This window comes from Emys orbicularis, chromosome 7 (genome assembly GCF_028017835.1).
Source record: "Emys orbicularis isolate rEmyOrb1 chromosome 7, rEmyOrb1.hap1, whole genome shotgun sequence".
In the NCBI taxonomy this organism is placed as follows: Eukaryota; Metazoa; Chordata; order Testudines; family Emydidae; genus Emys; species Emys orbicularis.
Genome location: NC_088689.1, coordinates 31,046,304 through 31,072,433, shown reverse-complemented (window position 1 = coordinate 31,072,433; position 26,130 = coordinate 31,046,304). Strand labels below are relative to the sequence as shown.

The 26,130-nt window shown below is 40.6% G+C and overlaps 1 protein-coding gene across 2 annotated transcripts in view; it reads left to right on the top strand.

Annotated features, from left to right (window-relative positions):
* Window positions 1–26,130, top strand: part of DNTT (DNA nucleotidylexotransferase) — a 149,558-nt gene that overhangs the window by 52,202 nt on the left and 71,226 nt on the right. For both annotated transcript variants that reach the window (XM_065408452.1, XM_065408453.1), the window contains one exon: window positions 1,012–1,144. In XM_065408452.1, coding sequence (XP_065264524.1) covers window positions 1,012–1,144 — 133 coding nt within the window. The remainder of the gene's footprint in view (window positions 1–1,011; window positions 1,145–26,130) is intronic.

The window sequence follows — 26,130 nt, the reverse complement described above, 5'->3', positions numbered from 1 at the left end:
GATCCCCGTCCAAATTCTGTCCAGACATGAGTGGCCCCCACTGCCAGGGCTCCAGTCCAGTCCTCTCCTTTCCCAAGCCTCTAAAACATGAAAGGTGAAGTCACTCAATGGGAGTTCTCCCATTTTCTTTCATTGGGGCCAGGATTTCACCAGTAGCAAATCTTAACTTTCACTAACACCAGAGGCTGCTGTAGTCTTTGTAGCAATTGATCAACGCTCAATCCCTTATTATGCTGAAAGCCTTAGATCAGCCCAACTTACAGAACCCTTGAAGACACCTGATCTCTAATATCAACCATTCCTAACTACCACTTCTTTTGTGACCTAAAAAAAAACAATCCAGCCTCTCCTCATGTCCCAATGACACTTTTCTCCTAGCTCCCCAAGAAAGACCAGAACCTTTTCTGTTCTTGTTGGCGCTTATCTCCTAACCACCCTTGCTAGTCTCCATCCACCTCCCAGTCCTCAGGAACTGAACTCCTTTGGTGAAGCCAGAGAGTCATTCCCCATCAGGGGCCTGGAGATTCTAAGGAAATCTGCTAGTGACATTTTTCTTTTGGGGAAAGTTAATAACAGACTCAATAAATCTATCAGTAAGTTCTCCCTGGTTTGTTCTTGTGAAAAGCAGAAGTTTCTTGAGATGACTCTGAAGAGGTAGAGCCATTTTGGAAGTAATGTTGAAATAAAACAAGCTGGTCATAGATTTTAAGGCCAGAAGGCACCATTATGATTAGTCTGAATTCCTTGTATAACACAGGCCATGACATTTTATCCAGTACTTCCTACATCAAGCTCATAACTTCTGGTTGAAGTAAAATATATATTTTAGAAAAACATCCAGTCTTAATTGGGGTCAGCTTAGGAATCACATGCCCATCATGCAACTTGAGTGTTTTTGACTCCCTGCTGAACAGTTTATTATCAGCCTTATCTTTAGCTTGCTTAATGATATGTATATTTTAATATTTCATTCAGATCAAAACTTTTTTACTCATGTAAAATTACTTTTAGGGTTTCTCTACTATGAAGACCTCCTTAGCCATGTATCTAAGGCAGAAGCAGATGCAGTAAGCTTGATTGTTAAAGATGCTGTACGGACATTTTTACCAGATGCTTTAGTGACCATAACCGGTGGTTTCAGAAGGTAAATAGAATAAATAATGTGTGACTTCACTTTTCTCCTCCCCCCCCCCCCCCCCCGTACATACACAAAATGCTGATTTCTGAGCTATAGAGAACAAGCAAAGAAACTAAATGGGAGAGTATGGAAGTTTGTTTCTAAAAGTTATTCAAACTGTAAAAAAATCTACATGGACAAATCCTAGGAAGCAAGACTTTTCCGACCACATTCCTAAGGGTTTTGATTCCGAAAAATACAGATTCTTGGTTTATCATTATAAAAATCAATTAGCTGACAAACAAACCTCATACAAAAAAGATGAAGTGATATGTTTGTATTGCACATTATGGTATCACATAGGATTTTCCATGCTTTTTATTGTTGAAACTAAATTCCCATACCTAAAAATGGTACAATACGATAATAGACGTTTTATGCTTTAAAAAAAGCCTTAATGTGTGCTTGAAGGCAATGAGTTTTCCTTGTTGATACTCATTCTTAGAAACTTGGTTGGGAGAAGAAAAGGTGGCAAAAAAGAGCCCAATATCTGCAGAGGTAGACATGGTGTGTTGGTTGACCTGAGAGACCAGTAATTTCTGCGTAGCTAGATGATCTTGGAATTTCCTACCTGCCTGGTTATTTTCCTTTAAGCTTTTTAATTTAGGGAGAACATATGTGAAATCAATGAAAAAAAATCTCACCATCCCAGTAAATCAAAATTAGTACCTAAATATTCTCTCTAACATCACAAACTTGGGTGAAATCCTGGACCTTCTGAAGTCAAAGTCCCATTGGCTTCAGGGGAGCCAGTACTTCACCCACATCTCTTCCCAAGCACTAATAATACTTGGTACGTAATGTATGTAGAGCTACAAACTGCTATACCAAACAAGCAACCCTTGAAAAAACAAAAATCCAAATCCCAAACAAAATATTATCCTAGGCTTACATAATTAATCCGCACAACCCTCCTTTAAGATAGGTGTATTCTCAATTTGCAGTTGTGGCAGATGGAAGTACAGGTAAGTTAAGTGACTTTCCTAAAGCCACACAGCAAGTTAGCGGCAGTATTAGGATTATAATGCAGGAGTTCCTGGCTCCCAGCCCCATGTTCAGTCCACTGATGGATGCTGTTCCTTACAGCATTGTTATAAAACTAAAGTTTAGTTATACAAGTGAAGATTCACTAGCACCAGAAATTATTTAAATCTATTGTGTTATTTGTCTGTTTTTCAAATCTTTCTTTCTGACTGGCTAGCAGTATAAGAGTACCTTCCAGAAAAATGGTAATTAAAATGCTCTTCTGGGACTTAAAATATGCTCTGCACTTCTCTCAATCTTTTTTCTTTACAACTACAGGTAAAGCTGCCATGCGAGGAAAGGAGAGGAGAAAGAGAGAAATTAAATTTTATTAATCATAGAAGCCAGAAACATGCAACTGATAGCATGTAGGTGGTCTGTTGTACCCATACAGGGCATCTTGGGAGTCCTCGTAGGGCTCCACACGTCCACCTGTGTGTTATCAGTTACAGGATCAGGGCCTAAAATAGTTTACAAGTTACTGGTGCCATCACCCTTGTGCCATCTCCTGATCCCTTTTATAATTATTCCCTACATCTATAATGCTAATAGTAAAAATATACACTACACAGTATGTAGATACATTGTATATAATGGAGAGATGGCCAAAGTGTGGCTTATGGCCCATACATGAACCGTGATCAGAGATGCTGCAACAAGATGGAGTATTACATTCTGGGATTCTAGTATCTGCATGCTGCACCCCCATGTTTAAGATGATTGTGACTGCAATCCACTCAGTTTGATGCAAATTAGTCATGGACCTTGTGTTCCTGGTAAGATTTGTTATCTTAGGTATAAACTGAGTAACACATGCACCTTGTTAGGGCAGAGTTATTGATTATTACAGTTGTAATAATCACGGTTTCTTCTGATGTGATGTATGCTTGGGGCTTGTTGGTAACATAGATGTTTGCAATGTGTGAGTCTCTCAGATTCAGATATAGGCCTGTTGTGCTGTTCATGTTCTTTACATGGCTCCTTTGTGCTTTTGTAATTGTCATTAGACTTTATATCTTTAAATGGTTATATAAAGATGTGCAGGTGAATTATACAGAAAAGTATGTGGTGAAGCCTTAAGAGAGTGATCCTATGTATCAACAATGCCTAAAGGACTCAGGATCACAAAATCTCCCGTTCCCCCCCCCCCCCCCAAACAGTAGCCTACCAAACTACAGGGAATAAATGATAGATTGTAGGATCTTTGAACACTGTTCATTTTTAAATGGGGTTGACATAAATGTATTTAGCACATATATAGTTTGGTAACTGAGATCCCATGATGGCTGTATAACAATGAGTTTTCCCCAAACTCTTTCTTTTATCTGTATGAGGTGGTAGTAGTCAAATGTATTGCACTGGGTTGTAGTAAGAAATAAGAACCATTAGCTCAAGACTTCTTACAGGACAATTTCAGTTTGTGACTCCTTATTTGTTTGGGTTTCTTTGTTCTGTATGTATAGATTTAGCAGATTTTAAAAAGGTAGACAGGTTTTATTAGTCATCTCGCTTTGTGCCTGGGATTCTCCCATCCAGTATATTACAAACATACCACAAAAACATGACTGCATGAGGTCTGAAAGTTCTGAATAACATATTCACCCCATAGTGCACTGCTTCCTCTTATTGTGTAGCTATGTATCTTAGATTTATAGTGTTGGAGATAAGAAGCAGATAAGTATCTTGCTCCAGGTGTATGTGTTGTGTGCAGTTGGGGGAGCAGGGGGGAGAGAATTAGGGTATGTCTACATTGCAGTAAAAGACCTGAGAAATGGCTGTGGCTGACTCAGGGCAGCTGACATGGGCTGGGGCTGTGGGACTAAAATTAGAAGTGTAGTTAATCAGGCTCGAGCCTGGATGCTGAGACCCTTCCCCCTCACAGGGTCTCAGAACCTGGGCTCCAGCCCCAGCTGGAACATCTATACTGCTATTTTTAGCCCTGAAGCCCAACCCCTCTGCTGAAGTCAGCTCATGTGGGCTCTGAGATTCTGTGCTGTGTTTTATCACAGTGTAGAGGCCAAGGGTCTCTGAAATGGCAAGCCCTGTTCATCACGAGTAAACATGGAGAGGAGAGTACAAGATACATAACACAAAATCACTGGAATCCTTTAGTTATGAGCAATTACATTGTTTGGAGGTTCAATGGGGGATATAAACATTTGACTGATCTAAGGCTGGGGTTATTTAATGAGCTGCCTTTTTTGTTAGATTTCTGATATTTCTTGGTTCCACCTTGTCATAACTATAAAGGGAAGGGTAACAGCTCTCCTGTGTACAGTACTAAAATCCCTCCAGAGACTCCAAAATCCTTTTACCTGTAAAGGGTTAAGAAGCTCAGGTAACCTGGCTGACACCTGACCCAAAGGACCAATAAGGGGACAAGATACTTTCAAATCTTGGGGGGGAGAAAGGCTTTTGTGTGTGCTCTTTGTTTGAAGGGGTTGTTCGCTCTTGGGACTGAGAGGGACCAGACATCAATCCAGGTTCTCCCCATCTTTCTAAACAAGTCTCTCTTATTTCAAACTTGTAAGTAAAAAGCCAGGCAAGGCGTCTTAGTTTTACTTTATTTTCTCAACTTGTAAATGTACCTTTTACTAGAGTGTTTATCTTTGTTTGCTGTACTTTGAACCTAAGACAGAGGGGGGTCCTCTGAGCTCTTTAAGTTTGATTACCCTGTAAAGTTATTTTCCATACTGATTTTACAGAGATGATTTTTACCTTTTTCTTTAATTAAAAGCCTTCTTTTTAAGAACCTGATTGATTTCTCCTTGTTTTAAGATCCAAGGGGGTTTGGATCTGTATTCACCAGGAGTTGGTGAAAGGAAGGAGGGGGGAAGGGTCAATTTCTCCTTGTTTAAGATCCAAGGAGTTTGGATCTGTATTCACCAGGGAATTGGTGAGAGGTTTCTAAAAGCTTTCCAGGGTAGGGAATGGTGGCAGCGGACCAGAACTAAGCTGGTAGTTAAGCTTAGAAGTCCTCATGCAGGCCCCCACTCTTGTACCCTAAAGTTCAAAGTGGGGATACAGCCTTGACGCACCTAATTTGCAAATGCCATGTAATCAGGTATTTCAGTATTTGTCCTTGCCAAAAATAGGCGGTGGAGACATGTGGAAATCAATTTAGCATGATTTTTCAAATATTATAAAAGTTTTGTTTCAGGTTTGAGCTAATATTCAGCTCCAACTCATTTGAACTTATTTTACTGGAACCAGTTTGCACATCCTTACAGTGTGCATTTTGTTGTGTTGGCTACCATCAATCACAGGCCTGGGTAAAGTCTATGGGTGTACTAAGCACCATTCATTCAGGCTAAATGAAAGAGCAATTAAATCCCCCTTTGTGTGGTGATAGTTGAAACAATAGAAGCCACTTCCCCGCTGTGCTTTCTAACATGGGTCAGGCAGCTGAGAGTATCTTCCTTGTGAGTATGCTTTGTACTTTAGGAACCCAGAGTGAGATTGGGGATATAATGTTTAAACCACAACACTCTTCATTAGTTACATGACAAGATGGCTCCTACAGACTCTGCGCAGACCCTAAATGTGTCTGCATCATGTACATTCCCTTGCAATGGGAAGCCCCTGATGATTATGCATGACTTTTAAACAGATAGTACATGATATACCACAAGCTCATGGCACAGGTCAGCCTGAGCAAAATCAAGCCATGTGGGAGAAGTTACAAATTCTTTTCTGCTATGACACTCTTTTCTAGGTGAGATTAAAAAACAAATTGCAGTGCTGAAATGCAAGGGTAAATTTAGAAATGGAACAGCTGTACTTAAAGAATGAATAAATCATGCTTCTACACACGCTGTCCATAGGAATGCATTTTGTTGTCTATCTAGTGCAGGGGTCGGCAACGTTCGGCACGCGGCTCGCCAGGGTAAGCACCCTGGCGGGCCGGGCCAGTTTTATTTACCTGCTGACGCGGCAGGTTCGGCCGATCGCGACCCCCACTGGCTGTGGTTTGCCGTCCCGGGCCAATGGGGGCGGCGAGAAGCCGCAGCCAGCACATCGCTCGCCCGCGCCGCTTCCCGCCGCCCCCATTGGCCCGGGACGGCGAACCGCGGCCAGTGGGGGCCGCGATCGGCCGAACCTGCCGCGTCAGCAGGTAAATAAAACTGGCCCGGCCCGCCAGGGTGCTTACCCTGGCGAGCCGCGTGCCGAACGTTGCCGACCCCTGATCTAGTGAGTGCTGAGCAGCTCCATGCTGGACAGAGAAGTGTTGAAGAAGCTGATAACACCATATAAAGAACATCATAGAATGTGTTACAGGAAGGACTTGGGTTTGTGGTGCAACATACTTGAAGTAGCATAACATTAAAATAATAAGAAAATGATCATGAATAATATAGTTCTGATTAAATGTTCTACACATGTATAAAACAATTTTCTTGCCCTATTATCTTGAAATCTAAGGGCCAAATACTGAGAGGAACTAGGCACCCTCAGTTCTCATTAGTTGCAGTGGGAGTTGAAAGTATGCAACTCATCTCAGAATTTGTCTGTAAGTTAAAACATCATGTGATATTGGGGTGGGGACAGGGAAGACAAGTTACAGTAAAATGATATTGTTAGATTGATTTAGTTAATAGTGTGCATGTCTTGAGTACCTGTTAAGAATAGAGCAGTATAGAAGCTGGGTGGGTGTATCTTGTCATACATCTTTTAAGTGAGGCCTACAACTGAGTTCCTTATAATTTCTGTGGTCATTAAAAATCCCACTTCTCCTTATTAAGAGACTTTTGTTAGTAATAGTATATCTCATATATAAAATGAGATAATATATCTCAAGTAATGAGATGCTACTATTGGCGGTATAGGTGTTAGTGCTATTATTATGAGCTAATGCTATTATGAACACAAGACTATTAATAAAAAATGAGATTTTTAATGAACACAAGAAACTCAGATTTAGGTCTCAAACAAAAATTCCAGCAGCACAATGTCCCCTAACACCATGTTGAAACATTTGTTCAACAAAGACTCAAAGAGAAAGTTGTCACTTGGTGAATCACTAACACCACATACTGCAGCATCCTGGACTTTCATTGATTTGGTTTAGCTGATGAAATGACTGTAAATGACTCAAGATAGGGCTTCAGTTATCATTTGTTCTGTGCGGTACGCTTAGAGGGTGGGGTTATATGAGGGTTAGGTGTGCATGGGCAAAGGGAGTTTTTATGTTTTGTTTTGTAGGGGATTCAGTTCTGATGGCTGTTGAAGAGAAGTCAGTAAACTGCTGTTTAATTGTATTTTTGTTTATATAACGTGTCGGGGTAGTGCCTGGAGCTCTGGGTAGGCATCCCTTTTAATTATTTTAAAAATCTAAAAAAGTCCAGTAAACAAAAAATATGTAGGAAAAGTGAAATTTAAAACACCTATTTTGAGATTGGATTCAACCTACTATGAAGTCAGATTCTGAACATTAGGTCTGATTTTCTGTGCGTGTGTGTTTAGAGATCTGGCATCTGAGTTAAGCAAGTGACTTTGTTATTATATAATTTAGTTATAATGTAGTTCTTAAATGAAGACATCTTGGTTTCTGAACATTACTGCTCTTCTCACAGTAGATGGGTGCTTTGTACATTGTAAATGCAGGTGCAGTATAGCATATCCATAGAATCAGAACAATTTTCCATCTGTCTACTACCATACTACCAACATGTGCTCTTCTCACACTAGCTCAGAGCATGGAATTAGTTTGAAATACATTTTATTCTCCGCTTTGATACAAGTAACTCCAGGCACCTAGACCCAGAGGAAGACTCCATTAGAAGACAGCAAAGAAATTAGCACAGAAAGGGAAGATATTAAGAATCAAATTTTAGAAAGCAAGGCTCCACTAGCGGAGCTACAAGACCGCGTTACTAGTTTTGTCTGTAGATGTCTCTGTTACGCTCATTCCTATCACTGACTGTAAAAAACAGGCATATACAGCTGAGAAGAATTCAGGCTTACTTCCTCCCATCATGATATAAGTGGTTGTGTCATTGTGTAAAAATCATTCAGCTTATTGCTTCTAAAGGTCTGTACAAATGTTACGATTCTGGCCTTTTGGTTTTACACTGATATTTTAATGCCACACTGCATAGACATAAGTATATAGTGCTTAGTAAAGGAATATTATATTGTAATTTTTAAAAAATAGTTCCTATTCCTCCCCCCGCCCCATTCGCATTAGGGTCCAAATCCTTATTCTGTTTTTACTCAGACGTTATTCAGTCAAATTTCCATTGACAGGAGTTTGCCTGAATGTGGACTGAGTAAAAATGGACTAAAGGCCTCAGGAGTTGAGCTAAAGTTTGAAAAGGATGATTCAGTTGTTAGGGGGGCAGCCTGAGAGCTGGGAGACCCTCCCTTATCTGCTACAGACTTGGATAAACCATTTAGTCTTTCTCAGCCTCAAAGCCCATGAGAATAACAGCACTTCTGTACCTCACAAGGGAGTTACTATCATAAATACATTAAAGATTGTGAGGTGCTCAACTCTGTGATAAAAGGAGTTATATAAGTACTAGATGGGGGAAAAAGCAGATTTTAACAAATTTAGAGAATTGGTAGGTAAGGTCCCATGGGATGAAAATCTAAGGGATAAAGGAGTTCAGGAGCACTGGCATTACAATATTAAAGCCACAACTGCAAACTATCCCAATGAGAAGGGAAGATAGGAAGATTTGTAAGAGGCCAATATGGTTTCCTCAGCAGCTCTTTAATTAGCTGCAAATCCAAAAAGGAATCCTACAAAAACTGAAAACATGGATGAATTGCCAAGGAGGAGTACAAAAGACTAGCACAAGTATGCAGGGACAAAATCAGAAAGGCTAAGGCCCAAAATAAGTTACATCTACCAAAGGACATAAAAGGCAATAAGAAGATTCTTTAAACACGTTAGGAACAAGGGAAAGACAAAGGAAGTGTAGTTCCTCTACTTAGCAGGGAAGATGAGCTAATAACAGATGATATCAGGAAGGCTGAGATATTGAATGCCTATTTTGCTTCAGTTTTCATGAAAACGATTAATTATGACCAGATAAGCAGCAAAATTAAAATTAACAACAAAGGGGAAGGAATTCAAGCCAAAAGCGAACGTGTTAAAGGATATTTAGATAAGTTAGATGGATTGAAGTCTGCAGGGCCTGATGAAATTCATCCTATGCTTTTTAAGGAATTAGCTGAATCAGTCTTGGAACTGTAAGCAATTCTCTTCAAGAATTCATGAAGGATGGGTGAGGTCCCAAAGGACTGGAGAAGGACATATGTAGGACCTATCTTTAAAAAGGGGAACAAAGAAGACCCAGAGAAACCCAGAGAATTACAGACCAGTCAGCCTAACTTCGATACCTGGAAAGATACTGGAACTAATTATTAAACAACCCAATTGTAAGCAATTGCAGGCCGGTAAGCCTAACTTCAGTACCAGGCAAATTGGTTGAAACTAGAGAATTATCAGACACACAGATGAACATGATTTGTTGGGGAAGAGTCAACATGGTTTTTGTAAAGGGAAATCATGCCTCACCAATCTACTAGAATTCTTTAAGGGGGTCAACAAGTATGTGGACAAAAGTGATCCAGTGCATATAGTGTACTTAGGTTTTTCAGAAAACCTTTGACAAGGTCCCTCACCAAAGGCTCTTAAGCAAAGTAAGCTGTCATAGGATAAGAGGGAAGGTACAGAAAAGGGCAAGAAAAATGATTAGGAGTATGGAACAGCTTCCATCTGAGGAGAGATTAACAAGATTGGGACGTTTCAGTTTAGAAAAAAGACGACTAAGGGGGGATATGATAAAGGTCTATAAAATCATGACTGGTGTGGAGAAAGTAAATAAGGAAGTGTTATTTACTCCTTCTCATACCACAAGCTTTAGGGGTCACCAAATGAAATTAACAGGCAGCAGGTTTAAAACAAACAAAAGGAAGTATTTCTTCACACAACGCACAGTCAACTCGTGGAACTCTTTGCCAGAGGATGTTGTGAAGGCCAAGAGTATAATAGGGTCAAAAAAAAGAACTAGATAAATTCATGGAGGATAAGGTCCATCAATGGCTATTAGCTGGGATGGGCAGGGATGCAAAACTATGCTCTGAAGAGTCCCTGGCCTCTCTTTGCCAGAATCTGGGAATGGGCGACAGGACGGATCACTCTGAAGCACCTGCCATTGGCCACTGTCAGAAGAGAAGATACTGGGTTAGATGGACCATTGGTCTGACCCAGTATGGCCTTTCTTATGTACCTAGAGCATGGGTCGGCAACCTCTGGCACGCGGCTAGCCAGGGTAAGCACCCTGGCGGGCCGGGCCAGTTTGTTTACCTGCCGTGTCGGCAGGTTCGGCCAATCATCATCCCAGGCCAATGAGGGTGGCGGGAAGCTGTGGCCAGCACATCCCTCGGCCCGCACCACTTCCCACAGACCCCATTGGCCTGGGATGGCGAACTGCGGCCAGTGGGGGCCGAGATTGGCCGAACCTGCCGACGCAGCAGGTAAACAAACTGGCCCGGCCCGCCAGGGTGCTTACCCTGGCGAGCTGCATGCCAGAGGTTGCCGACCCCTGACCTAGAGTATAATAGGTTATAAGTAATAGCCAACATGGATTTGTCAAGAAAAAATCATACCAAACCAATCTAATTTCCTTCTTCAACAGGATTAGTGGCCTAGTGGATGGGGGGTAACTGTAGACATAATAGATCTTGATTTTAGGAAGGCTTTTGACATAGTCCCACAGGTCATTCTCATAAGCACACTAGGAATAAAGTCTAGATGGAAATGCTATAAAGTGGGTGTACAACTGGTTGAAAGACCATGCTCAAAGAGCAGTTATCAATGGTTCACTGTCAAACTGGGAGGGTACATGTACTGGAGTCCTGCAGGGAGCTATCTTGGGTCTCATACAATTCAATATTTTCCTTAATGACTTGGATAATGGAGTGGAAAGTATGCTTATAAAAGTTGTGGATAACATCAAGCTGGGAGGGGTTGCAAGCACTTTGGGGGACGGGATTAAATTTTGAAACATCCTTGTCAAATGAGAGAATTGGTCTGATGTCAACAAAATGAAATTCAATAAAGAGAAGTGCAAAGTCCTACACTTAAGAAAGAAAAATTAAATGCCCTAAAACAAAATGGTCAATAACTGAGTAGATGGTAGTAGTACTGCTGAAGAGGATCTGGGGATTGTAGTAGATCACAAATTGAATGAGTCAACAATGTGATGCAGTTGTGAAAAAGGCTAATATCATTCTGGCTGTATTAACAGGAGTGTCTGATATAAAATACAGAAGGTTATTGTCCTGCTCTGCTTGGCTCTGGTGAGGCCTCAGCTGGAGTAATGTGTCCAGTTCTGCATGCCACACTTTTAGAAAAGATGTGGATAAATTGGAGACAATGGAGAGGAGGGCAACAAAAATGATAAAAGGTTTAGAAAATCTGACCTATGAGGAAAAGTTTAAAAAAATGGTTGTGCTTATTCGTGAGAAAAGAAGACTAAGGCAAGACCTGATAATAATCTTCAAATATGTTAAGGGCTGTTAAGAGGACTGTGATCAATTGTTCTCTGTGTCCACTGAAGGTCGGACAGGAAGTAATGAGCTTAATCTTCAGCAAGGGAGATTTAGTTTAGGTATTAGGAAAAACTTTCCAACTATAAGGATAGTTAAGTTCCAAGGGAGGTTATGAACTTCCCATCACTGAAGGTTTTTAAGAACAGGTTGGACAAACACCTGACAGGGATGGTCAAGGTTTATTTGGTCCTGCCTCACCCCAGGGGGCTGGACTTGATGACTTCTCAAGGTCCCTTCCAACCCTACATTTCTGTGATACTGTGATGATATGTTCACGCCACAAATCACCTGAAAGGGTTCAGGTAGCTGGGAGGGGGCTAATTAACCGAACAGGCTGCACTTGGGGGAGGATTAGGTGCCCTAATAGAAGATGAAGCTCAGCTGAGCAAGTGTAGGCTGGGCCGTATAAAGCCAGCAAGCTGAGAACAGAAGGGGGCTGCAGCAGAAGTAGTCTGCAGTCACTCCCTGGAAGAAGGGAGTATGGGCTGGAAATCCTGGTGTATGTGTGTATGGAGATGAATAGGGTGACAGAAGACAGAGCAGAGAGGTAGGTAGGAGTCCAGGGAAATAGCAACAGAGTCTGGGAGCTAACAGACCATATTAGCTAGACATAGGGTGCCTGGACTGGAACCCGGAATAGTGGGTAGTCCCAAGTTTCTCTACTAGCTGCTGGGAAAGTGGCATAGGACCTGACCTTGGATTGGAAGACTGTCTGGAGAAGCATTCTGACAACTGATCCAGTTGGACTTTGATGCCCCCAAAAGGAGAGGAACAGACAGTGACCTGGCTGGAAGGCCAAGTCACGAAGAGGGACCCCACTGAATCCCAGAGAGCGAGAGGGGCTGTGGCGAGAGCAAACAACGGAAGCGGGTGTCAGACCTGGAGAGAGCTAATCCTCTCAGCAGCCAGGAGGAGGTGTCCTAACAGTGAGAGAACCCCATGACAGAAACATTTCTATGAAATCTAAATTATGAAGCTGTTAATACCTTATCTTAATAAGACCTATATAAGCCTGGTGATCTAGCCCCTGAAAGGCTATCAGGGAACCCTCTAAGGAACTGAATAATTTGGCAGCATTCTTTTCAATGCAGGAGAAAGTGTTAAAGAAAACATTGTTTGAGAGGCTGCAACAGCCTCTTCGGTGAGCTTTGTTTGTGAAAATCTACAATATCAGTACTTTTACCTACGTGATCCACATCCAAAAAAGTACACCACCCCATCCACATCACCATTACCAGAGGAATGGATGTACTCTTATCAATGCTGTGCAAACAGGTTTTTTTTTTAAAAAAAGCATATGAAATCAAGACAATAATATTTTAAATCTATGTTAACATAAGTATTTTGGCTTTCTGCCAGAAATTTTTCTTTGTTTCTTAGCTTAAAGTGACTCTCTTCTGACATATTCAGTTTAGGCCCTGTGCCTAAGGAAGCAAGGAGCTCAAATAAAATGGTATAAACCTAGTGAACAAATCTATTGGTGTGTATCATCTGGATTTAAGGGATCCTTCAGCTTCACTTAAGTTTTTGATGCATTTCAACAGACCTAAAAAAAAAAAAAAAGGATAATAGGCCTACATAGCCTGGGACTGTGATAGTATTTGCTGCATAAGAAGGAAATATTTTGAGGGATTTTTTAAAAAGTCAGATATTTCTGAATTTTTGGCCACAAATAAGATGGAATAGTTGTGCCAAAAACACTTTCATTAATGGTGTCACAGCATTGTATAACGTTGTTGATTTAGCTACTGCTATTGTGGTAATGTTGCCCATGACCTTTTAGAAATGGAACTGCTAGGAGGGTCCTGTAATCACAATAGTGTTACATTGGTGGTGGTTCCTCATAAATGAAACTATGTATTTTCTAATTTATTTTTCATGAGAGAGAGAGAGAGATAATATATGAAATATACAAACACTTTCCAATCTATTTAAATATTTTGAAAACATTTGTGGTTGGTTGAACTGAACCACTCATTGGGTCTCAAAGTAAATTCCTTGATAAGGCCTGATAAGAAGGAAGCTCTGTTTGATACTTTGTGTAGTTGATAAAAGCGCTCTTTAGTGGGAGCTGTAAGTGTTACACTGGACTAGTGCATGAGATGGTCTTCCCTGAAGACATAGGTTTAAATCCTGGTTAAATTATTAATATACTGTAGAATGTGCAGTGTCATTACAATTGCTGTTTGTACACCATACAAATGATTTTCTTTCTGCTCTGGAGAGGTGTAAGAATACAATAGTATTAGATTTTGGACTGATACAACTAAGGACGGACATCTGCTTTCATTAAGTTTTCAGTCAAGTTCATCAGTGGAGGTTCCTTATTTTACTCAAATCTTAGCATTATACAATTTCTTGGCAGTAACATTATACATTGGACGTACACATTTCTGTATGGCTTTTCAGTCTAAAACATGAGGTATAAATCAGGAAGATGTAACCTGTACCCAGATGCTCAAGTCCAATTACGTTAGTTTCTGCTTACTTTCTCCCAGTGCAGTTACAGGGAGGACAACTGTTTTATCTGCTGTTATTTCTCATTTTGTCAAGGACAAATCTGCTTTAGGGTAGCTTTGAGGCAATCTGCTCACTGAACATTTGAGTTGACCAAACTGTTTGCACATTCTCTAATTTAAACATATCCTAGATGGATCTGGCAGTTCTGTAAGCAACATACAGAAGAGAGCATTTGGACATCATCAACAAACTCAGATTTGCCTCCAGTAAACTTTATTCCGCTGTGGATGAGGTTTCCAACTAGAAGTGATCCAATCCATACTAATGAAATACCGTTAGCTTACAGGACTCCTTAAGAAGATAGTAGAGGTTGCCACTCTCTTTCTTCTTCAAAAGCTTCCCTAACACTTAAATCATCAGTCAGGAAAGGAGGAAAGTCCTTTCCTGGGTAATTACATGATTAGTGGAATAAGCTTAAAGGCAATCCTGGTGTCTCCGATGGTGTCATTCAGAGAGTGACCTCTGCCATCAGAGCTTTGACTGTTTTTTCCCTCTCATGGCATCCATCACAAATCACCTGTAAGCCAGGATGAACTGTGAGGGTGAAGTGGTGGAAGAAAGTATTTCGGAGCCACAGTATCACTATGGACAAAATATGTTCTTAATATCCCACCAGACAATTCAGAGAGTGGTCAGTTGGAACCATAGACACCATTCCCTCAAAGCCTTCTGGAACCTATCCAGTTTCACCAGTATCCTAAGTGGACTATTAAACAGGTCCTTCACCCCAACTGCATGAGAGTGTCAAAGCCTTAGACTGGAGGTGATCAGTCCATAATAGTGTTACGTAGTTATAATCTCCATATTCTCCAAAGTTATTCCAAACACTAGATCCAGAGTGGTGACAGCAATGGGACCAGGATTTCATTCTTTATGTAAAGAGCCAGAAATCATGCGGGATAACCCTATGGTTGTTATTATAGCCTTGACCTCCCGACTCAGTCCAGAAGGAGCATTGGCATGCACCTTAAAGTCACTGACAACTATCATCCTTGGTATCTCCACCACCACAGTGAGGAATATGAGAAACTCAGCCAGAGGCTCTGTGGTGTAGTGGAGGAATTTATGTAGCAACACAATTAAACCCAACGTTATGCAATTCCAGGTTTTGTACATCAGCTAGACACCTTTTATACAATCATAGCTGCAACAATATTTAATTTTAATTCACTTGAAAGAATGACTATGCAACCCCAGAATTGGAACAGCCAGCTTTTCTTTTCAGACAGTGCAATATGAAGTCTTAGTTGTCCATTGACACGTAACCCAATGTATTCTCAGTTTAATCCTACATTTTTTGATTATATTGTAAACACATGAAAAATACAGTGGACTAAAATCTTAACAAATGCCTGTGCATGTAACTGTAATAGTATTTGAAATATTCTCTAAATATTCCTAAAGTGAATACAGGAAATATTGCAGTAATGTTTTCAACTTGCAAAGGCAAAATTGTAAAGACAGTAGTATAGTACAGGTGACTTGCTAAGAGTAACATTATGTACTGCCTTAGTGCATTATTTCTTTAGAAATTAAATACATTATTAAATCAAAAATTCATATGCAGAAACATTGTCTACATTTAATCAGTCTGGTTTGAATAGAATCCTACAACTCTAATAATTCAGAGTTCAGCTGTATGTTAGTGGTAGTTGGCAAGAGTTGTACACAAATAAAAATATTGTTCTACCATCTGGACCACATTGGTACAATCAAAGCTACAGACAAGGTTAAAGTGAAAGCCAATCTGTGCTCAATTAGTATAGAATATCTAGAGTTTTTTAATGAAGATATCACAATTTCTGGTATAATAACAAGCCTAAAATTCATGGCATTGCAATTGTTCTTGATCATGTACAACAGGTTGGTTGTCTACTTCTCCACACAGTTATCCTAAAATAATGTAGGAGGGGGAGTTTTTGATTAACCGTATACTTTTAAGTTAAACACATATTACTAGTTTGGCAATTATCAGATGCAGAATTGCCTTGGTAGAGTCTCATGCAGTATCTCAGAGGGCTGCTAGTGGTGGTGAAATGTAAAAGTTTGTTAAGAGATCGCTTCAAGGAATAAAAGTGGAGCAAGTAGGGCGAAAAGGAGAAGGCTGATTGGTTTGTGAATAGGTAATGTAATATCTATCTACATCTATCTATCTATATCTATACCTATATATAGAGAGAGAGCAAGAGAGAGACATTTTTTTAAGTGTGTGCGTGTATACAGACCAGCAGATAGCCATGGGATTCAAAAGTTCTTTACCTTTGATTCTTTCTATGATTTGCCCCTTATAGTCACCTTTTTCTAATTTTTGCTACATAAGGGGCATCCACTTGACAATTCTGGGCTTCTGAATTATATGGTTATATTTTTAGAATGCCTGCCCGTGCATAAAACTGAACTGTTAATGGCTTTACTAAGTCAAATTAAATTTTAATGGCCTTGGTTTAATTTTTCCTCTAGCCTGTTCACATCCTTTTAAATAGCATTAAAGGTGATTCAGTAGTCTTCTAATATCTCAGCTGACCTGAATAGCCTTTTCAATTAGGCTTTTTAGAGTAAGCAAATCTGATACATTTTAAATAAATAAAGATCTTTTTGATTGGTTAAATGCTGATATTTACAGCTCATTTAGTCCATTTATTGAGAAGCGATGTCAAAAGAACAACAGGATGCACAAAGATAGGACAGAAATAATCATGGTTCTCTGTCACTTTACAAGTGAACAGAATTTAAGAAGAAGAAACTCCAACTGTTCTATTTAAAATTCAAAAGAGACAGATGTGACGGGTTGGATCACAGAAACCCCCTTGGGAGCTGCCACCCAATGTGCCAAGACTACCCCTGCTTCTGTTTTCCCTGCCAGCTCAGGACTCCAGCACCCCGTCTTGCTGAGCCAGACACTCCAGTCTGCTCTAACAAAGACTCAGGGTCTGAATTACTAGTCCCAAAGCTGCAAGTTTACCCGAAACCAGCTCACAGGAGTGTGCTTGTCTTTAGCACTCAGATGCCCAACTCCCAATGGGGTCTAAACCCAGATAAATCCGTTTTACCCTGCATAAAGTTTATGCAGGGCAAACTCATAAATTGTTCGCCCTCTATAACACTGATAGAGAGATATGCACAGTTGTTTGCTCCCCCAGGTATTAATACATACTCTGAGTAAATTACTAAATAAAAAGTGATTTTATTAAATACAGACAGTAGGATTTAAGTGGTTCAAAGTAGTAACAGACAGAACAAAGTAAGTCACAAGCAAAATAAAATAAAATGCGCAAATCTATGCCTAATCAAACTAAATACAGATAATCTCACCCTCAGAGATGCTTCAGGAAGTTTTTCTCAGACTGGACACCTTCCAGGCCTGGGCACAATTCTTTCCCCTGGTACAGCTTTTGTTCCAGCTTAGGTGTTATCTAGGGGATTCTCCATGATGGCTCCTCTCTCTCTCTCTTCTCTTCCACCCCTTTATCTATCTTTTGCATAAGGCGGGAACCCTTTGTTCCTCTGGGTTCCCACCCCCTCCCCTCACTGGAAAAGCACCAGGTTAAAGATGGATTCCAGTTCAGGTGACATGATCACATGTCACTGCAAGACTTCATTACTCACTTGCCAGCACACACATATACAGGGAGACTCACAGGTAAACAGCCATCTGCAGACAATGGGAGTCATCAAGATTCCAAACCATCATTAATGGCCCACACTTTACATAATTACAATAGGCCCTCAGAGTTACATTTTATATTTCTAGTTTTAGATACAAGAGTGGTACATTTCTACAAATAGGATGATCACACTCAGTAGATTATGAGCTTTGTAATGATACCTTACAAGAGACCTTTTGCACAAAGCATATCCCATTTGCATTATAGTCACTTATTATCAAATTTTTTATAAAACTATCCCAGTTACATTATATTCACTTATTATCATGTTTTTATAAAACCATGTAGACTGCACAACGTCACACCCTCCTCCTGAACTTACTGCCAGAGACTTGGACACTGACCATGGCGGAGGCAGTATACCTAAAATTCGTTTTTGGGCTCCCCTATGGGGCAGACACTCCTGTGTCCCCCAAAAGGGAAAGAGACCCTGATCCAGCTGTAGGCTCACAGCTACCAGCTATGAGGGACCTTTCGCTGGCCAGCAAAATCCCCCCCCTTTCACTCAGGTTGGGTTTGCTTCCAGCTAGAGTCCTTGAGGTTTGTTCCCACCGCAGCAGTCACCAGGACCCCAACTTCCAGCTCCAGGATACATGTCTCTGTGCACCTCTTCCACTCCATTACAGCCAGGTCATGCTTCTGGGTCTTAATTGCTTTGTCTCTTAAGTCCAGGCTGGTGGGCAGCCTTTTCTTTTTCCAGGTCAGCCTTTTCCCAGGCAAATTGTATATCAATTTCCATTTGTCTTCCCTTGAGACCATCACTCGATGAGCTGGGATACCACAGAGAACACCCTCCTGCCAGAACAGGCACCCCTCCACTCCTGTCTTGCTAAATTAGACACTCCAGTCAGCTTTAGCACAGACAGAGGTTGGGCCACACCCATCTGCAGTTCACTGAAACTGAGATGCACTCAGCTCAGGGGCTTCTTAGAGTTAACAGAGACATTCCCAGCGCCCATTGTTCAGTCTTTCTGGGCAATTTGCAACTTGTGTAGTTTTAGCTTCTTCTGATCTTCCTTCTTACTTATTTTGCTTCCTTTTCTGTCCCTACTTCCCTTTCCCGAAATAAGCAAACAGAAAATAACAAACCAGTAACCACTTTGTCTGTTCTCCAGCCACCACACTTAAAACTCACTTAAAATCACTACCAGTATCTCAAAGCAATCAGCTGTGCACAGATCCTGCTCGACTACGCCACTGTGACGGGTTGGATCACAGAAACCCCCTTGGGAGCTGCCACCCAATGTGCCAAGACTACCCCTGCTTCTGTTTTCCCTGCCAGCTCAGGACTCCAGCACCCCGTCTTGCTGAGCCAGACACTCCAGTCTGCTCTAACAAAGACTCAGGGTCTGAATTACTAGTCCCAAAGCTGCAAGTTTACCCGAAACCAGCTCACAGGAGTGTGCTTGTCTTTAGCACTCAGATGCCCAACTCCCAATGGGGTCTAAACCCAGATAAATCCGTTTTACCCTGCATAAAGTTTATGCAGGGCAAACTCATAAATTGTTCGCCCTCTATAACACTGATAGAGAGATATGCACAGTTGTTTGCTCCCCCAGGTATTAATACATACTCTGAGTAAATTACTAAATAAAAAGTGATTTTATTAAATACAGACAGTAGGATTTAAGTGGTTCAAAGTAGTAACAGACAGAACAAAGTAAGTCACAAGCAAAATAAAATAAAATGCGCAAATCTATGCCTAATCAAACTAAATACAGATAATCTCACCCTCAGAGATGCTTCAGGAAGTTTTTCTCAGACTGGACACCTTCCAGGCCTGGGCACAATTCTTTCCCCTGGTACAGCTTTTGTTCCAGCTTAGGTGTTATCTAGGGGATTCTCCATGATGGCTCCTCTCTCTCTCTCTTCTCTTCCACCCCTTTATCTATCTTTTGCATAAGGCGGGAACCCTTTGTTCCTCTGGGTTCCCACCCCCTCCCCTCACTGGAAAAGCACCAGGTTAAAGATGGATTCCAGTTCAGGTGACATGATCACATGTCACTGCAAGACTTCATTACTCACTTGCCAGCACACACATATACAGGGAGACTCACAGGTAAACAGCCATCTGCAGACAATGGGAGTCATCAAGATTCCAAACCATCATTAATGGCCCACACTTTACATAATTACAATAGGCCCTCAGAGTTACATTTTATATTTCTAGTTTTAGATACAAGAGTGGTACATTTCTACAAATAGGATGATCACACTCAGTAGATTATGAGCTTTGTAATGATACCTTACAAGAGACCTTTTGCACAAAGCATATCCCATTTGCATTATAGTCACTTATTATCAAATTTTTTATAAAACTATCCCAGTTACATTATATTCACTTATTATCATGTTTTTATAAAACCATGTAGACTGCACAACGTCACAACAGATACATTGTTAAGTAATGTGAAAGGAAAAGGATTTGCTGAGAAATTATATAAATTAAAACCATTTTAAGAAGCATTAAGTGGGGGAAAAGTAGCAAGTTAACAATGCAGAGTTCTCATGAGTTTATTTTCACACCTTGCATATGGTCTGATCTCAAAATAGTGTTAGAATGTCCCCTGTGGGCTTTAAATCCATTTATTCTATGATAATATAATTTGATGAAATTTAATCTTTTCATGGCCAATTTAAGTGCTTATAAAATTATATGCTTATTACTTATGAAAGGTAATAGAATTATGATTATAGTTTTAGAGCTGTACAACTTTAGTGCATGCAAAAGCATCTTTGATGTTTCCATAATAAAGTTGTTTGATGTTTATTTTAAATTTTGGATGACTGTTTCTTAGAACTTTCTCCACAAATCATAGACTCCTACCGAAATAAAACTGCCACTGGACCTGGGGATGAATGTGGGAAAATACCCTCTGAGCTGAATACTCAGCATAAGATTCAGCCAAAGCCTGCGTCAGCGTGTTTACCATGTAGGCATACTGGAAAGATGGGTTAAGAATAGTTTGCTGCAGAAAAGATGGGAAGAGAATAGTTTCCTATTGCTTTGGTCATCAACGTGTTTAAAAAATTGGTATTGTCTTTATTAGTTAGGGATGTTTTCAAGACTGACTCCATTTTTCCACTCTAGTTTCTTTAGAGGAGTGCCAGGCAGTAAGTGTGTTTACTTTAGATGTATGACCTATCTCTGAAACAGGTGCCCATGTACCATCGTGATAAGCTCAGAAATACCTAGATAGAAAGACATTGTGGCAGCCACCATTTTGAATTGCATCATACCAAATTTGAAACTTCAGCTGTTTATGCTGTAAACACTCTTAAAAATGTATGGTACGGTATTGTTAGCAATGGGGAAAATGTATTTTTCTTCTCATCTGGTTCTCAAAATGTTAGAGGGGATTTTGTTTATTTTAAAGCAAAGACAAGGTCTAGAAAATTTAACCCAAATGTGAATGATTCAGAAAGATGAAAACCAGGGATTCTGATGAAAACCTTCGGCAATGTCACAGAGTGGTTGCTCCCTTTAAGGAGAGAAAGGCTCAGCCCCACCTGTGGCACAATTAACTCACTTCCCCAGTGGTGAGAAGTAATAGTCACATGATTTGTGGGTCATGTGGCTTAGCTAGCCCTCATAAGTATGTCTACACTGCAGCTGGGAGAAGCCTCTCTGTCTTGGTAGGCAGACTTGTGTTAGCAGGGCTTGAGCTAGTGTGTTAAAAATAACAGTGTGGACATAGTGAGTCCAAAAGAGACTTGGCTAGTCAAGCTCAGAGCTTGAAAGTTGGATGGGCTTGAGAACCTAAGCTGCCGCTCAACCCGCACTGTCCATGCTGCTATTTTTAGCATGCTAGCTCCAGCCTGCTGGTGCGAGTCTGTCTGCCCATGCTGGGAGGCTTGCTCCTAGCTGCAGAGTAGACATACCCTTAGGCAAAAAACAAGAGGGTTTAGGGAAAGGCAAAGGGTCTTTCTCTCCAGGCAGGGGAGAAGGAACAGTCCAAGAAGGAAGTCCTGGGAGTTGCTGGTCAGTAAAAGAGCAGTAAGACAAACCAGACCCTCAGGACAGAGGGGCGGGGCCCTGTTTGAGGCTAGGGTGTAGGCTGTGAGGATTTTTTATTTTTCTCTTTTTGGACTGCTATATCTGAGAAGGGGTGGGCTTTTGTTCAATGACTTAGTCGGAGGACCAAGTAACTGGAGCAGCCAAACCAGACTCTGGTGAAGGTGGGTTTTTTTGAGAAACCCTGAAAAGGGGAAACTGAGGCAGGGCACCACGAGCCACCCGTGGCAACAAAAGAGTGCTCAGGAGGTGGCATACCCTTAACTGTATCATGTGTAGCCAGGGACCCATTTAGTAAGTTAATTCATTCATTACTATATTCTTCTAATCCTTCTCTTGGTACAGTTGAACCTGAAAGATTTAGTAATTCCCCTGTGCTAGATTAATTCAGGGCTATATTGTAGAACAACTAACTTATACAGTACTGCTTAGTGCCTATGTATTATTCAGTTGTTTTCTTAAAACATTCTGAGCATGAAACATCAATCTTGGTGGTGGCCCAGACCAAAGGGAGTGAAGTGAAATTGTGAATCCTCTCAAACAATGCCAGTATCCATTCTACAGGAAGGGGGAGCCATCACTAATTTTTGGTCTCCTCTAGAAAAGACTTTCTCAAAGAGTGAAATTCACCCCCGTGTAGAGGTACAGCAAAAGGTCTGAGCACTGTGTACATTCCACATAAGGCCGGTTGCCTGGTGCATAGGGCTTGTGCTGGCTCTCTGGACAGGGATGAATTTCATCCAAAAGTTTTATTTTTTTCTATTGTCACTGAAACCCAGTTGCCTTAGTAGTAGAACACACAATATGTTGCACTATCAGTCTGAGGATTTTGCAACCACAGTAAATGCCAATAGCACTTAAATTGAACTATCCTGATGATTTTATGAACTGGAAAATCTATTTCCTACAGTAGTGGTGATCCACTGCTCTTTAAATGTTTTGGTAATTTATGAGCATGTGACTACATGACAGACATCACAAGAATATAAAAACCTTCGTTATTAAAAGGAAATTGTACAAGTAATTGCTGTCTGATGTTAACTTAAAAGGATGCATACACCAAATAAATTACATTTTCAAAATCTATAGAAAGAATGTCAAATAATTCTTTACAAGAAAACCTCAGGCAAGATCAATGATGATAACGTTAGAACTGTTTTGTAGCACAGTTGTGGCATGTGGTTTGCTGGTAATTGGAAGAGCATAAAATAGTGTTAGTTTACAGTTGTTTGTGGATACTTTCCTTTGCCTGCTGCTGGTATCTGGTATACTATTGTATAATAAATATGTGGTATAAGAAATTACTTTGGCTTCCCCAAATGAATATAGACACTCATATGTTTAATTTTCACCGAGATTCTTGGATTTTATCATATGTTTCACTATGTGGAAGAAAGTTGAAAATCAACAAGGTTTTGGTTAATTGTACCTGGGATTTTTCTGATCATTGGCCTTTTTTTTTTTGGATGACTGTCATGAATAGGGAAAAAAAGCAGCTGTAGATACCATTTTGTAGGAAGGGCATGATGAGGGCAATTAAAATTATTTGTGGAAAGAACAAAGCACTGGTAATAATACTTTTCAGTCCCATTGTCCCCTGCCCCCGTCCCCCAGTCCTATGACATAAAAAATAAAGTTTTCATGTACAACAAGTAAACCAGGGAATAAAATAGTGAGTGAACAAATAACTGAGGTGGGTTGAAAACTTTCTATTGAAACTGCTTCACTTCACTTCTGAAATCCTTTCCCTATTTCTTGATTAAACTGCTTATTGACAAAAAATTGAGTTTTGACTGACTAATTATTTTTGCTAAAAGTGTCAGTTTTCTGTGGAAAACTTAACATTTTCATTGAAAAACTGAATTATTTAGATTCTGAAATGCCACTAGGGTACCTCACGGGAATTGTAGTTCAGGTGCCTCATGCTCCCATTCTCTATTCTGGGCTGGGCTACCCATATGGACTTCATTTCTTGTGATGCAAATCTTCCATACAGCTGCCATGATGAACCACCTCACCTCACTAAAAGAGGAGACCATGGTGCATCACAGGACATGTAGTTTGATGAGAGAGTGCAGTCTATGCAGAAGAATGGGAGTGTGAGACATCCAAAGTACAATTCTCATTAGGAACAACAGTGACATTTCAGAATTGAAATATTTCAGTTCAGTTTTTTACAAAATTTCCTGTGGAAAACATTTTTTTTTCATTTTTGTTGAAATTCTCTATGGAAATCTTCCTCCCATTTTCTGACCAGCTCTCTTCATAGCTTCACTGTGAGTAACACACACAGTAGAACATGATTAGAGAGAGAAGTGAGACTGTAAACGATAAGGATCACAATTTTCATTTTGGGTTTGCAATAAATGCTAGAGTATAAACAAATGTTTTCAAATGTAACTAGTGATTTGGTGTGCTTGGGTATCCAGTGTGATGCACCTTGCAGGGGCATGATTTTCAGTTAATGCTGAGCAACCATAAAAATCAGGTCTCTTTAAGGTTTGTTTAAGCTGACACCCAGAAATTGATCCTCCCCCACCAATTATTCATTAATGTGGAGAATCTCGGTCACTGAATTTCAGCAAAACAGATTTTAGAAAAATACAAGGGGATTCAGGAATGTAAAGCAAGAGTGGGGGAGGGGGGTGTTTTAAAAACATAGGGGAGATAGATAGATGTGTGCCCAAGGGTTATATGTGCCATCTTGCAATAAATAGATGAAGAGTAAAATATATCCACTATGGTATGGAAAAAATGTAAGTAAAAGCCTTAAACATGTTCTAAAATATTAGGTAACCAGGAGAATTATAATGATAACAGAATATAGGGGGGAAGTATAAAACAGATAATTGAAGAAAAATGAAGAATAGATGGAAGATTTCAGGTATGGTGACGAGATACAAGAACATAAGGAACTAGAGGGCAAATAAAGGAGACAGTGTGGCCTTGAAAAGATGGGAAGGATTATTTATTATATAGAGAAAATCCAAGGCAGCATTACAGCTATAAAACAGCCTCCTCAGGGTTCACCAGCTGAAAATATGAATCCTAAAGTAACACAGTAACTCAAAGTAGGAATGGAATAGAAGAAAATTGTTGTTTAGTACAATTTAAATTCTTCCCAGCTCTTTCAAAAGGCTACATGTAGTTCTAAAAATAGCCTAATAGGGGTGTCAGAGTGGAGGTGAAAGCTACACTTCTCTTGTGGAAATACTTTTTAACTGAGTGCCCTCTTTGACAATAGCCATTGGCTTTATCCTGCAGTTTTATTTCCCCTTTTTCCAGGGGGAGATGATGTGGCTTTGGTTTGGCCACTGTGGAGAAGCCAGGAGTTCCATCCTTGACCAACAGATGCCTCTTTTGTTCACTCTGCTACCTAGCTCCACCAGACAGCCTGGCTCCCCTGTGGCTCTTCCTGGAAGCCTTAAGGGATGTGTCTCTCTCTCTCTTTCGCTAGTGAGGAGGTAAAAGCATCAAAAAACGATCTGGGGCAAAAATCTGGGGATTGGTCCTGTTTTGAGTAGAGGGTTGGACTAGATGACCTCCTAAGGTCCCTTCCAACCTTGATATTCTATGTCACAACCTTGGATAATATTAAGTTCCACTGAGTCCCTCTGTGAATTATGGAAGGGCAGAGTTTGTAAGGGCTGGTCTACACAAGGGAGGAGGGGATCGATCTAAGATACGCAACTTCAGCTACGTGAATAGCGTAGCTGAAGTCGAAGTATCTTGGATCGATTTACCTTGGGTCCTCACGGCGCGGGATCGATGGCCGTGGCTCCCCCGTCGACTCTGCTACCGCCGCTCGCTCCGGTGGAGTTCCGGAGTCGACGGGGAGCGCGTTCTGGGATCGATATATCGCGTCTTAACGAGACGTGATATATCAATCCCCGATAAATCGATCACTACCCGCCGATACAGCGGGTAGTCTGGACGTACCCTAAGAGCCAAGTGCTTCCCCATCCCATCCCTCCTTTACTCCTTCCAATTCTGCAGAGCATTGAGCTCAGATGGCATGGATTTGGTGGGATTGGAGTGAAGAGTAAGCATTCCACAGAATGTAAACTGCCCTGCTCCAGGTGCACACACACTTCTTCAGGCAAAGTTTCCACTCTGTATTTTCGTGGTTGTTTGTAGGAGGGAAAATTTGAAAGGAAGGGAAGAAT